Consider the following 12,787-nt stretch of genomic DNA (forward strand, 5'->3'; position numbering starts at 1 on the left):
TCCCCCTTAGCGTTCACTCTTCTTGGGGCCCCAGCGCCGCTCTAACCAGCCCCTTCCTGGCTAGGCAACGACACTTCTCTGCCCGTGGGCCACTCTGTGCACCAGCGGCTTCATGTGCCCATGGGCTTGGCCGCCCAGGGTGCAGGGAGGTATGGGGTGACTTCACATACCTGGGATGCAAACCCTGGGGGCCGACCTCTCTGGGCACAGGTGGAGAGCTGCAAGGGCCGACCCTGTGGCTACGCACGGTGTAGATGGGGTTCCTCAGGATGGAGCTCACAGTGGTGCTCGGGGTCATGCTCCGGGGCACGGTGCCTAGAAATGGGCTGGGTAAGAACAATCACTCCAAAGCACTCAGCCAGCCCCAGATGTGTGCAAGCTCTTGGCTTTCTCCATCTGTAAGATGGGGGAGAACTTGCTTTATTGCTTCCTATTTCTCAGGCTCCTATGGGAGAAAAGGGGCCCTGAAAAGCTAAGAAATGTCCCTGGTACAAGACAGAACATCCCAGACAGGGCAGCCATTGCTAGTTCTCTGGACCTCTGGTATGACGACACACAAAAGCACCTTGAAATGACCGCCTCCACTCTCCCCGTGAGCGAGCAGCCCTGCGAGCCCACCACGGACCCTCCTCCCCGCCCCGACGACTCACCCACAGATGCCCTGCTGGCATAGAATGGGGGGTTGCTGTGCCGGCTGGAGTGCCCCGGCGAGTATGGGGACCATTCCTGGAGCTCTGGGCAGAGTTCTCCACTGGCCGGGATGCACTTCTGCTCCTGCAGGACCCAAGACAAGAGACAGTGGACAGAAATGGACATGCACAGGTGTCTGCAGGTCTGTCCCCTAAGTACTAGCTCTCCCACTGGGACACACAATGTGACAGTCAGGAGAGGTCACTGCTCATTCATGTTGCCTCAAGCAACTGGAAGAGAAGAACTTCCTTCAACACTACTCTGGAAGAAAACCACAGAGAAAGAACCTGGTCTCTCAAGTAAACAAATTAGGTACAGGACGCGGAATGCATGAGTGCCTCAGGCACATGTATAGAACGGCTCCTCAAAACCTGCATGGCTGGGTGAGGGTCTTCGTCTGCAGAGTTGCATGGATTTGGTCTCCAGCTCCCATCTGGAGACAACTACAGCACCCACCAAAACCAGCCCGCCACCTCCTGCTGCCAGCCAACAGATTCACAGGCGCTATCTTGGCCCCCAGACCCTTCCAGGCAGGTCCGTGTCCCTTGCTTTTGTTGTGCCAGTTCAAAAGCTTCTCGATGAAAAAGCAACTCAGACACCACACCCAAGAAAAAGTTCCTGTCTTGGCAACAAATGCCATTAACATGCATACGCCCCCCCCGACCCATCCCTTTCCAGTCTCCTGAGGAGGGCTCCTTCCCACTGGCATCCACCGGCCACCCCACTCCCCTTTTCCTCGGACAGGTGCTTAGAGCGAAGGCAAAGGAGCCAGGGCTAAGCAAGACGCTGGGGACACCAGCTCAGGGCCCCTCCCCGTGCCTTCGCCCCTGGCCCCACCCCAAGGCTGAGCCCTACCTCCAGGAACTGAGCAGCAATCACCACAGGAGCCAGCTTTGGCCGAAAGCTAGGAGCGGACTTTGGACGACGGCGCTTCTGCCCCAGCTCATCCATCTTCTGGGAGGTGAGGTCCCCATCACAGGACTTCTTGGCAGGCAGGTAGGAGGAGTCCCCGTCCCCTTCAGGGTAGTAGCTGGAAGCAATGCGGACCCTGCCCTTGCGAGGGGGTGAGGTGTGCGTGGGTTCGCCGGGGTCCACGTCAGGGGGCAGTGCGCTCGGGGGGCTGGTGGATGGGGAGCTGCCCACCAGAGTGGCCTCAGACTCGGAACTGGTTTCCAGTCTGTGCTGGAACTTAATGGAGTCGCTCCTCCTGGGAGGTTTTGGGGGCGTCAGAGGCCCCATCCTCTTGGAGGGCTGAGGGGAGTGAGCAGACCCAGGGCCAGGGAGCAGGTAGTCTATTTTGGGGGGAGTCTGGGGGCGTTTGAAAGTGTTAGGGTCAAAGATAGACTTTCTTTGCTTTGGCTTCTTATAAACAGAGAGCTTCTCGGGCCCTGCTGTGGAGCCCAGCACGGCCTTGGGCCAGGTCCCGCCGCTGCTGGAGCCTTCAGGGTCTGCCTTATCCAGAGGGGCCTCTGCCGCCCCGCAGGGACTCCCCTCGGTCTCGAAGGGCAGCAGTGGTCGCCGGCTGCGCACATCCACCAGCCCGTAGCCACGCTCCCCAGAGGTGTCTGAGCGGAAGGAGCTCAGGCTGCGCTCAGAAGCACTGGGACAGGCCTGGGGGGACACTGGGAAGGGTCCCCCAGGGAACGGCTTGTGCAGGAAGGAGCTGCTGCCTCCTGGGGGGCCCAGCTCCCTCCTGTCCTCCAGCCTGTCCGCGTAGAAGATGTCCGTCTGCGTGGAGTTATTGTGCTGTAACAAGCTCCGTTTATTCTGAGCCTGGACCTCGGGGCCGTGGGCTCGGATGCTCAGCATCTTATCAGAGTCCTTGATGGTCTCAAAGATGTTCTGGCCGCTCCATGAGGAGCTCTGAGGGAACACCTATGTGGGGATCACAGAGAGTGAGAAAGAGTGGTAAGACCGCAGAACCAGGCGCTGCCCACGAGCGTGGTCCCCATGGGGTGGGGGAGGGTCAGCAATGGGCCACACTTACCCCAAAGTGTGCCCAACGAGTCTCTAAGATCACCTCATTACTCAGTTCAGATTCAAATGTATACCACTATCCTCAAAATGTCCCTCATGTCTTGTTTCGCTTTTGTTTTTAAACCAGGATCCAGTCAGGGTCCATGCACACCCTGCACTTTGTAAATCAATACCTTTTTTTTCAAGGACTCCCAGCGATGCAGAGTAGCAGCTCAGGTATATGGAGCTGAGGCTTTGCCTGCCCCACAGCTGATGAGAGCAGAGCTGGTGTGGGGTGGGGGTCCTTACCTTCAGGAGGGAGAGGGTCAGGGAGTCCTGGCAGCTACGCAGCAGAGATTCACACTCATTCAGAGATTTGTTGTCCAGCGCAATGCCATTGATCTAGGGCCAAACAGAGAGCCCATCGGGCCCACCACCAGGTCAGGGTCTCTGCCAGCCCATTCTGGACGGTGGGCCTGGTTCTTCTATAAGGGGCCCAAGTCTGGAGTTGGCAAAGGAGAGAAAGCCCCTCCCCAATAAGGCCTGAGAAATCCAGTGAAGCGGCTTCCAAGGCAAACAAAACACACGGCCTTAAAATCACGCTAGGGGCAGATGCCTGTCTGACTGGGACCAGACAGGCATCCTGGGGGAATGACCAGGCTCTGCTGCTGGAGGCCGCATGAGGCATGGCCACGGCTCAGAGCTCCTTCACGCACAGAATGGAAGGTAAACACGTCTGACCCCAGGTCAGGAGACTAAAAATGAGTTCATGATGTGGAAGGCCTTTGTAAACTGTGAAGTGTCAGGTGAGATGAGATGGTATCATTCCTGTTCACAAAGATTCTCATAATCCCATAGGCCTGCACCTCTGTCCACATTTCTCTCAGATATGTTCCCATCTTTTAAACAAGCGTGTGTGCAACAGTGAATGGTGAGACTGGGGTGCATCCAGACCATGCACTGCTGCCCAGCAGCAAAAAGAACACACTAATGGTACCCCTAACCACCTGACGGGTCTCGCGGGATCATGCTGGGACAGCCAATCTCAGAAGGTCTCATACTGTACGATTCGACTTAGATAACATTCTCAAGGTGATAAAATTATACAGACGGAGAGCAAATTGGCTGCCAAGGGTTACGGATGGGGAATGGAGAGCACGGCTGTGGATGCCTCTATCAGGGGGTAACAAGAGGGAGATCTTTGTGCCCGTGGAATAGCTCTGTATCTTAATTTTTTTGTTGTTGTTACTTAAAACGTGATAATAAAATGACACAGAGCTATACCTGCAAGACTCTATTATCAACTGCCTGGTTTGGATATTATATAGTCACATAAATGTAACCGCCAGGGGAAACTGCATGAAGGGTACACAGGACCTCCCCGTACTCCCGTCACCACTTTATCTATTTTTCAACAGTATTTATTTAATGTCATAACCGAATTATTCTCTAATTATTTCAAAATCAAAAGTTAAAAAAATAGGCAGAGTGATTATTTTGGGGTGATGGACTGATTCATTTGGTTGTTTTTTTTCCTACAACTTATCCACATCTTAAAATTTTTTCACAGTGGCCATATTGCTTTCAAATTCTGGCATCCCCACTCGGGAAAACAGTATGGAGGTTCCTCAAACAGTTGAAAATAGAGCTACCATACGATCCAGCAATTGCACTACTGGGTATTTACCCCAAAGATACAAATGTAGGGATCCGAAGGGGTACGTGCACCCCGATGTTTATAGCAGCAATGTCCACAATAGCCAAACTGTGGAAAGAGCCAAGATGTCCATCGACAGATGAATGGATCAAGAAGATGTGGTATATAGGGCGCCTGGGTGGCTCAGTTCGTTAAGCGACTGCCTTCGGCTCAGGTCATGATCCTGGAGTCCCGGGATCGAGTCCCGCATCGGGCTCCCTGCTCAGCAGTGAGTCTGCTTCTCCCTCAGACCCTCCCCCCTCTCATCCTCTCTATCTCATTCTCTCTCTCAAATAAATAAATAAAATCTTTAAAAAAAAAAAAAAAGAAGATGTGGTATATATACACAATGGAATATTATGCAGCCATCCAAAGGAATGAGATCTTGCCATTTGCAAGGACGTGGATGGAACTGGAGGGTGTTATGCTGAGTGAAATAAGTCAATCAGAGAAAGACATGTATCATATGACCTCACTGATATGAGGAAGTCTTAATCTCAGGAAACAAACTGAGGGTTGCTGGAGTGGGGGGGGGGTGAGAGGGATTGGGTGGCTGGGTGATAGACATTGGGGAGGGTATGTGCTATGGTGAGCGCTGTGAATTGTGCAGGACTGTTGAATCACAGATCTGTACTTCTGAAACAAATAATGCAACATATGTTAAGAAAAATGAGAAGAAGAAGAAGAAGAAGATAGCAGGAGGGGTAGAATGAAGGGGAGTAAGTCAGAGGGGGAGACGAACCATGAGAGACGATGGACTCTGAAAAACAAACTGAGGGTTCTAGAGGGGAGGGGGTGGGGGGAATGAGTTAGCCTGGTGATGGGTATTAAAGAGGGCACATTCTACGTGGAGCACTGGGTGTTATGCACAAACAATGAATCATGGAACCCTACATCAAAAACTACTGATGTAATGTATGGTGATTAACATAACAATAAAAAATAAATAAAAATAAAAAAATTAACAAATTCTGGCATCCCCCGAAATCTGAAAAACACTGGCAAAGATGAGAAGCAATGAGCTCCCACACCCTCTGCAGGGAGGATCGAAAAGGCCATGATCTCTTTGACCACATGGGGAGAGATCCTGTCAACTGTTAAATGCTGATGCCCGTAGATCCCGCAATCCGCCTCCACAGGGAATTCACCCCAGGGCACACTCCCGTGGGTCCCTGTGGACAGATTTAAGAGTGGCTTTGCAGCCCTACTCGTAAAAGCAAAGTAGTCCTGACTGTCCATCGGGGGAACTGGTGAATGGCCGCCACTAAGGAATAAGCAACTAATAAGTTACTGACATGACCTAGGCAGATCTAACGATGTGAATGCGGAAGAACCTTTAGGGCAGGCTGTGGGAAACAAGAAATGAGGTTAGCAGCTCAGTCTATTATGATCCCATCTGGGTGGAGAGGAGGGGAGGGGAGGGGAGGGGAGGGGAGGAGAAGAGCAGAGCAGAGACAAATGTTTTGAATATTTCGGGGGGGGGGGCGGACCAGAATATATTGTTAACAATCGCTGCCATCGGGGTGGGAACTGGTAGACAGGAGTCTAGAACCAGAGCAAGAGTTATGGTCACGTGTGCCTTCTGTACAACTGGAATTGTGTGTGTGTGCTGGGGGAAAGTGCGTGACTTCCATTTTAATGAGTCAGTTAGAAATACTAAATTAGGCTCCATAACCTCACAGCGTTTTGGGGGTCTGGTCACCAGGGAGGCCATTCGGTGTCCCCACCTGGGCTGTGCACCCAGGTGAAGCCCATGGCAGGGCTGCCTGCAGTGGCAAAAACTGAAAACAATGTAAATGTCCACAAGGGGGCGTGCTTTCAACTACAGATAACCAAACATCAGAACACCATTAGGTGGATAAAAATACTGAGGGTCAATTTGGAAAGCTATCCATGATGTGGAATAGCAGGATGATCCCACTATTATATCTTAAAAAGAAAACAAAGCCTATAAAACTTTATCTGTGTATAAAGATTTGTATGAGCACTCATGATCTGGCTGGGAGCACATCTTGAAATGTGGGGGGCGGGGGGGGGGTGTAAGGGAGGGGCAGAGATTTTTCTCCAGGGGCAGGATTAAAGGGAAAAGAGGGGACTACCACTTTATACATTTTTGTATCGCTTGAATATTTTATGACACGTAAGTCTTACTCTGGTATTTAAAAAGAAATTTAAAAATAAATGGATATAATATTTAATAAAAAAGTTTTTTTTTTTAAATCACATACAAAAAAAAATTAATCACAGATATCTTCTTTTTTAAACTGGTATAAATAGGGGTGCCTGGGTGGCTCAGCCGGTTAAGCATCTGACTCTCGGTTTCAGCTCAGGTTGTGAACTCAGGGCCCTGAGATCAAGCCCCTGCTCAGTGGGGAGTCTGCTTGAGATTCTCGCCTTCTGCCCCTACCCCCAAATGCACACTTTCTCGCACGCACTCCCTCTCTCAAATAAATAAATCTTTAAAAAAAAAACTGATGTAAATATACATTCATGTGTAGAATAAAGTCTGTACAGAAATATATTTCAAATGTTCATAAAGGTTATCTGTAAGGTGGTAGCCATGAGTGGGATTCTTTATTTCCTTCCTAAACCTTCTTTGTATTTCCTGATTTTCTACTATAAATAGAAACACAGTATCTGGAAAAAAGGTTTGCTCACATTAGAGAACAAGGTGAACGTGAAAACTCTGTTCATTACTTCGTGTTCAACCTCCCGGATGTCATCTAACCGTCCACGTGAGGCAGACAGCCCCGGCCCTGAGGCTTACCGCCACAATCCTGTCTCCCACGGCGAGGGACCCCTCCTTGGCGGCCGGGCTTCCAGGCACCACTGCAGCAGCATACACACCATTCTCCAGACTGATGCCGCTGTCTGCAAAAACCACAAAGGGCAGACACAGGCAGTCCCCAGTTAACCCCGGCCCTGGTCGCCTGGCCCTCTGGTTCTCCCACCTCATCTTCGTGAGATAAACTTCTGAAGGGAATCTTAGCAGACTGCAACCTGCCCATCCCAGCATCCAGGCCAGGTCGGACCCCCCCCAGGGGCTCGGTCATGTCTGCTCTGGTGAATCGAACACTCGGGAGACCAGCAAGACCCAGGACCCAGACAGACCCCTGCCAGGGAAACACACACACTGCATTTAAGCAGCATCAAGGCCCCTGGAACAACACACCCAAAAACACACACCTCCCCTCTGCACAAAGAAGGGGTGCCCTGCCATCTGGGGTGCTCCACCCACTTCTGCGGGCCCACTACCTTTCTGTCCACTCAGGTTGATGTGCAGTGGTGTGATCACCTTCCCGCCCAGGGACTTCCTCCGCCGCACGACCATGTTGATGGCCCCCTCCCCGTTGAGGAGGGCCTTGATGGCCTGCTTCTTGTCCTTGTTGATGAGGTCCACGTCGTTGATTCTCAGCAGCCAGTCATTGACCCTGAGGAGGGACAGAGCCAGGTCAGTGCCCTCACAGGCCTTGGGACCAGTGGGCAGGCCCCACAGCTCCAGTTTGGGAGACGAGGGGCAGAAAGTAGGTGCGCCACATACACACTCAGACAGATTTCCTCTTCAGGACGGTCAAATGGCTACACTCACGGAGGCTGGAGCCAGACTGCCTGGGTGCATATCCTGGCTCTACCACTTACTAGCCGTGTGACCTACCTCCTCTGGACCTCGGTGTCCTCATCTATAAAATGGGGGCAAGAGCAGTACAGTACCTACCTCACAGGATTTTAAAGATTAATGAATTGATTATACAAAGTGCTTAAGCCAGTACTTGGCAAATAGTACCTTATTATCTCTACTCTGTCATGGAATGGGCATGTGATGCACACCCTACACTCCTGCACATACCACACCTGAGCCCTTTCCTACCTAGACAAGTGAGGGGCAGCACCTGGGGCCTGAGGAATGGTCAGACTCACAGGCGCCAGTGAATCACAGTCTCCTTTAAGAACAATGTTAACAGCTAAGCCTGCAGGCCTGAGACTGCTAGGCCCTCAGACCCCAGGGTGCGCTCCTTTAACCGCCACCTGGCTCTCCGGGTCCTTCGCAATGGGTCGGAGGGGCCCCCTTCCCTCCGGAGCCTGGGCCTCCTCCACTCTTACCGTAAGCGGCCGTCAGCAATGCTTCCTTTGTCCACTTTAGTGACAAATATCCCACAGTCCCCAGGCAAACAAGGCTCATTCACACCTTCTGCCATATCGAACCCAAGCGCTTTCAAGTCAATATCCTCCTGTCAAAAGAGCAGCACACACGCTTTACACAGCAGTGATTAGAAACCTGTCGCTCCTAAACCTCAAGCTACTCGCTCCACTGTGAGCACCGCCCCTTCACCACGCCGGACAGGGCACTCGGTCCCCAGGATGAAGCCCAGGGGCAGCTACCATCAGCCCTTTCAGCCACTGCAGACACTTGTCCCTGCAGAAGGGCTCTGCTCTGCCCTCTGTCTTCCACGCACCGCACCAGCATCTGCCGCTGCAGAGGCCACGGGGACCAACCTGCCAGAAGCCGGCATGGACAACTGCAGGGAAAGGATGCATGCACCCCGGGAAGAAAAGCCACAGCCCCAAAACTGACAGCCATGAACCTGGGAACCCCACAAGGGGGCCATCCTCTCCCGCCCCCGTCCAAAGTGTCCCAGTCGGGACAGCAGGGGAGAAGAGACATTTAGGCAGCTCACCGTCTCCCTTTCAAACTCCACAACTTCCGTTTCCCACTCCATGGAATCTGTGTCGATGGCCGAGTCATGGGAGCTGTGGGCCATCAGCTGCCGGAACCGGGCCTCCTTCTCCAACTGGGACTCCATCTGCTCCCTAGGAACAGAGAGAGCCATGGCGATGGTCCCCTGGGAGGCGAAGGTCACCATGAAAGCTAAATGGGGCTCCTTTTGCTCTTGGACTTCATGCCAGTTTCCCAATAAATCTGGAGCAGAATGCCAGGCAGAGCTTCCTGGATATCAGTGGGTTTTCCAAGGGGTTTTCCAAAAGAGACCCAAATTCATCCCAAATTTATCCAGAGGTTTAATGCAATTCCTCAGGAAATGCCAGCAAGACTTTGTGGATAAGGACAAGACTACTGTAAAATGCAGAGGGAAAGAAAGGTGAGGAACTAGAAGAGCTAAAACAATTTGAAAATGAAAAGCTAAGTGGGAGGAATCACTCAATTCTAAGACTTTTTCTATAGCTCCAGTAATCAAGAGTGTGTACAACTGCCAGGAAGAGAGACACAGAGATCACTGGAACAGAATGAAGAGTCCAGAAATACCCCACAAGGTACAAGAGGCACAAAAGTGCTTCGGCTGAGGAAGAACAGCAATCAAGCAGTGATGCGGGCGCACCTGCACGCCCATGGCCAGAAAACTGAACCCCAACCCAGACAGCATGACTCACATGAAAATTAACTCAAAATGTATCACAGGTTGAAATGTTAAAGGTCAAGCTGTAACACGTTTAAAAGGAAAATACAGGAAAAAAAATCGTTGAGGTGTAGGGTTAAGGTTAAGGGTTCTCATACACCATACAATCTGTTAAAAATTAAAAATTAAAAATCAGTAAGCTGGACTTGACCAAAATAAAAAACTTAAGCTCTCAGAAAGACCCAGTTAAGAGATGAAAAAAGACTCAGGAAGCTTGTACCATCCCCCAGCGACTTGCACCTGACGTCCTTCGTCCTAAAACCTGTGCCCGATGACCTTGCGAATTCATCAGCGCTACGCGCTGGGCTCCCGGCACACTCGTGACCTCCTCCTGGTTCCTGTTCAAGTGGACACGCTCGCAGGTCCACACCTTTGTCTGGGCTGTGCTCTCACTGGCCAGCTCCAGAAGGCTACGTAGCCTCAGGGCGGCGCCCCAAAGCCGCCTTCGCAGGACACGGCTCCCACCAGCCCTGCGCAGCCTGAACGAAGCTCTGTGTTTAATGCTCACTGCACCTGCTCATCTCTCACCCACTGGGACATGTCTGCTGTCTCTGCAGACCGGGGGCTTCCTCACCAGAGCCGGTTAGAGAGCGCAACAAAGAGGAGGGGCAGATTCAGATATGCTGAACAAACAAGTGGAATCCGACTTTCTTAGAAGTTCCAAGCAATTTCAGCTCCATTAAAATGCATGGCCTCCCCCCGGGCTCAAGCCCCCAGGAACCAGGCTTTACCTTAATTTGATCCCACCACTTACTAGACCGAAGATGGGTCCCTGGAGAGAGTGTGTCACTTTGCCTCTTAGCTGGAGATTTTCTTTAGAGCACCCAAGCCCAAGAGGTTCTGGGGTTTTGTCTAGTAAATGAAGCTGGTTGGCTCATGCTAGAGTTACTGAATGGGGAGGGAGGGGGGCTGTCACTCCGTGTGAACGCCGCTGCCCCAGCAGGTGAGGCTTGCACGCTCACACTCACGCTCCTCACCACCCTGCACCACCCTATCAGAACAGAGAGCCCCGGCTTCTACCCTGCAGAGACAGCCCCTGGGTTCTGCCAATCTCCCTTTGTAGCTCTGATCTTTGTATCTTCACTCCACTGATTCGGGTCACCAAGTCTCAAATCACAATCCTGGGTGCAGTGCCATAACAGGGGAGGTTGTCTGACACCCCAAACAGCCTCTTCCAAACAGGCATCCCAACACCACAGGCAGAACAGACTGCAAAGTGGTGAGGGCTTTCCAAACACTGCATCATGAAGTCAGCACCTCAGTCACGTAACTGTCACTCCGTCCGACCCACCTGTGGTCTGCCTCCTCCTATGTGCTATGAGCCCCACAGGGTAGAAACCTGGTTCTCTGTTTGGTGGCTTCCCCAGTGCCTCCCACAGGCCTGGCCCATCCAGAGCAGGCACTCGGTAAATCCTTGTAGAGTTGGTGAATGAATGAGGTAGAAAGGGAATGAATGAATGAATGGACAGTAGACGCTTGCCTGTCTCCAAATGGACTGGCTAGGCACAGAGACCTTCCTTCCTATGTGCCTTTGCACATGGTGCCTGCCCACTGCCACGTGCTCACCTTCTGTGATGGTCTAAGAATTTCTCATTAACTCACAACACGGAGGTGGTGTTCAGACCCATTCTACAGACTCACAGAGTGAGGCAGAGTGAAGGGCCGGCAGGCAGGGTGACCGGGCCCTGACAGGAGAGGGGCCACCACGCCCCCTGCAGGCAGGCGCCCACCCCCACATACTTGAGCTCCTTGAGCTCCCGGCTGACATCATTCTTCTGTTTGCGCGTGTCGTCCAGGCTGCGCAGAGCTTCAGCCAGCTCGCTCACCGCCCGGTCCCGCTCTCGCCTTAGGTTGTCACAGAGCGTCCTGGCAGAGAAGGCAGAGGCCGAGGTCACTGTGAGGGGCAGGGGGCAGAGGACTCACAGCCTACAGTGGACTGCAGCCCCAGCCCCCAAATACCCCAGGTGCCCACCTCGCCTCCAAATGCACTGACGGAACACTGGAGAGTCTAGAGGTGAAGCCACCCAGGCCAACCCCATCGAGAGGCAGAGAAGACACTGAGATCCAGGAAAAGAGACATCTCTGCGGTTACTAGGCAACGGGTTCTGAACGTCCAGTGCTCATCCCACTGTTTCACCCTCAGGGTGCCTGGGTGAATGCCCAGCCCAGCCCCAGCCCACCTGGCAGGTCCCTGGATTCCAGCACCTACCACATGCCTCATCTCTACTCACATGCAGGCCTTTCTAGAGCTGTCCCCGACCCTACAACTAAATTGAGCTCCCCACTCGGACAAGAATCATGCTTCATGCATCTCCGAAGCCCTGAGCTCTGTGCAGGTGCAAAGTGCAGGCCTGATAACTCCCCACCAAAGGACGTGTGGCTCCCGGGACCCCAGGACCACCTTGGCCATTCACAGAGAAGGTAGGGACAGGGGACTGGGCAGCAGGGGAGTGTGTGCTCTATGCCACCCCCAGAATGGCACCCTATCATTGGAGGCCCTAAGGGCTGGTCCCCACCTCTCTATGGCCCCCAATCCCCTCCACCCTGAACCCTTACCTCCTGACCCGCCTTGCTATTTTAAATAGCGGTCTCTCCTCCCGACAACCACAAGGGATCTTTCTGAAAATCACAAGCACCACCACAAACCCTCATGGCTCTCCCCCAGCCTAAAATCAAGACTGTACTGAGGGCTTCCTTCTCGAGGCCCCCACAGCCTGCCCTCAGGAACCCTGTCAGCCGCCTCTCCTGTAACTCCCAAGTCCACAAGCGTGCCCCTGCCCCGAGCACATCACATGCCTTTGTTCATGGCCATGCCCATCCCCCTCTCCACCTGGAAAAATCCCACTCAGGCCTAAATTCTAACTTGAAGGTCATGCTTTCCAGGGACACTTCCCTGCCTGTTCCCCACCCACCCCCCGCCCCGTGCCCTGCATGCCCCCATCACAGCTCTGACCGTGGCCCTGGAATTCACCATCCATATTATCTCCCTCCCCTGCTGCCCTGTCCAACAAAGTTGCCCGTGGCCCCCCGAGCA

The 12,787-nt window shown here is 52.8% G+C and overlaps 1 protein-coding gene across 3 annotated transcripts in view; it reads right to left on the reverse strand.

Annotated features, from left to right (window-relative positions):
• Positions 1-12,787, reverse strand: part of DLG5 (discs large MAGUK scaffold protein 5) — a 126,955-nt gene that overhangs the window by 31,009 nt on the left and 83,159 nt on the right. For all 3 annotated transcript variants that reach the window (XM_027595967.2, XM_027595965.2, XM_027595968.2), the window contains 9 exons: positions 11,494-11,619; positions 9,019-9,151; positions 8,444-8,571; positions 7,598-7,773; positions 7,110-7,213; positions 2,956-3,048; positions 1,546-2,565; positions 651-774; positions 171-315 (listed from right to left, as the gene is read on the reverse strand). In XM_027595967.2, coding sequence (XP_027451768.1) covers positions 171-315; positions 651-774; positions 1,546-2,565; positions 2,956-3,048; positions 7,110-7,213; positions 7,598-7,773; positions 8,444-8,571; positions 9,019-9,151; positions 11,494-11,619 — 2,049 coding nt within the window. The remainder of the gene's footprint in view (positions 1-170; positions 316-650; positions 775-1,545; positions 2,566-2,955; positions 3,049-7,109; positions 7,214-7,597; positions 7,774-8,443; positions 8,572-9,018; positions 9,152-11,493; positions 11,620-12,787) is intronic.

Source organism: Zalophus californianus, chromosome 15 (genome assembly GCF_009762305.2).
Source record: "Zalophus californianus isolate mZalCal1 chromosome 15, mZalCal1.pri.v2, whole genome shotgun sequence".
NCBI lineage: Eukaryota > Metazoa > Chordata > Mammalia > Carnivora > Otariidae > Zalophus > Zalophus californianus.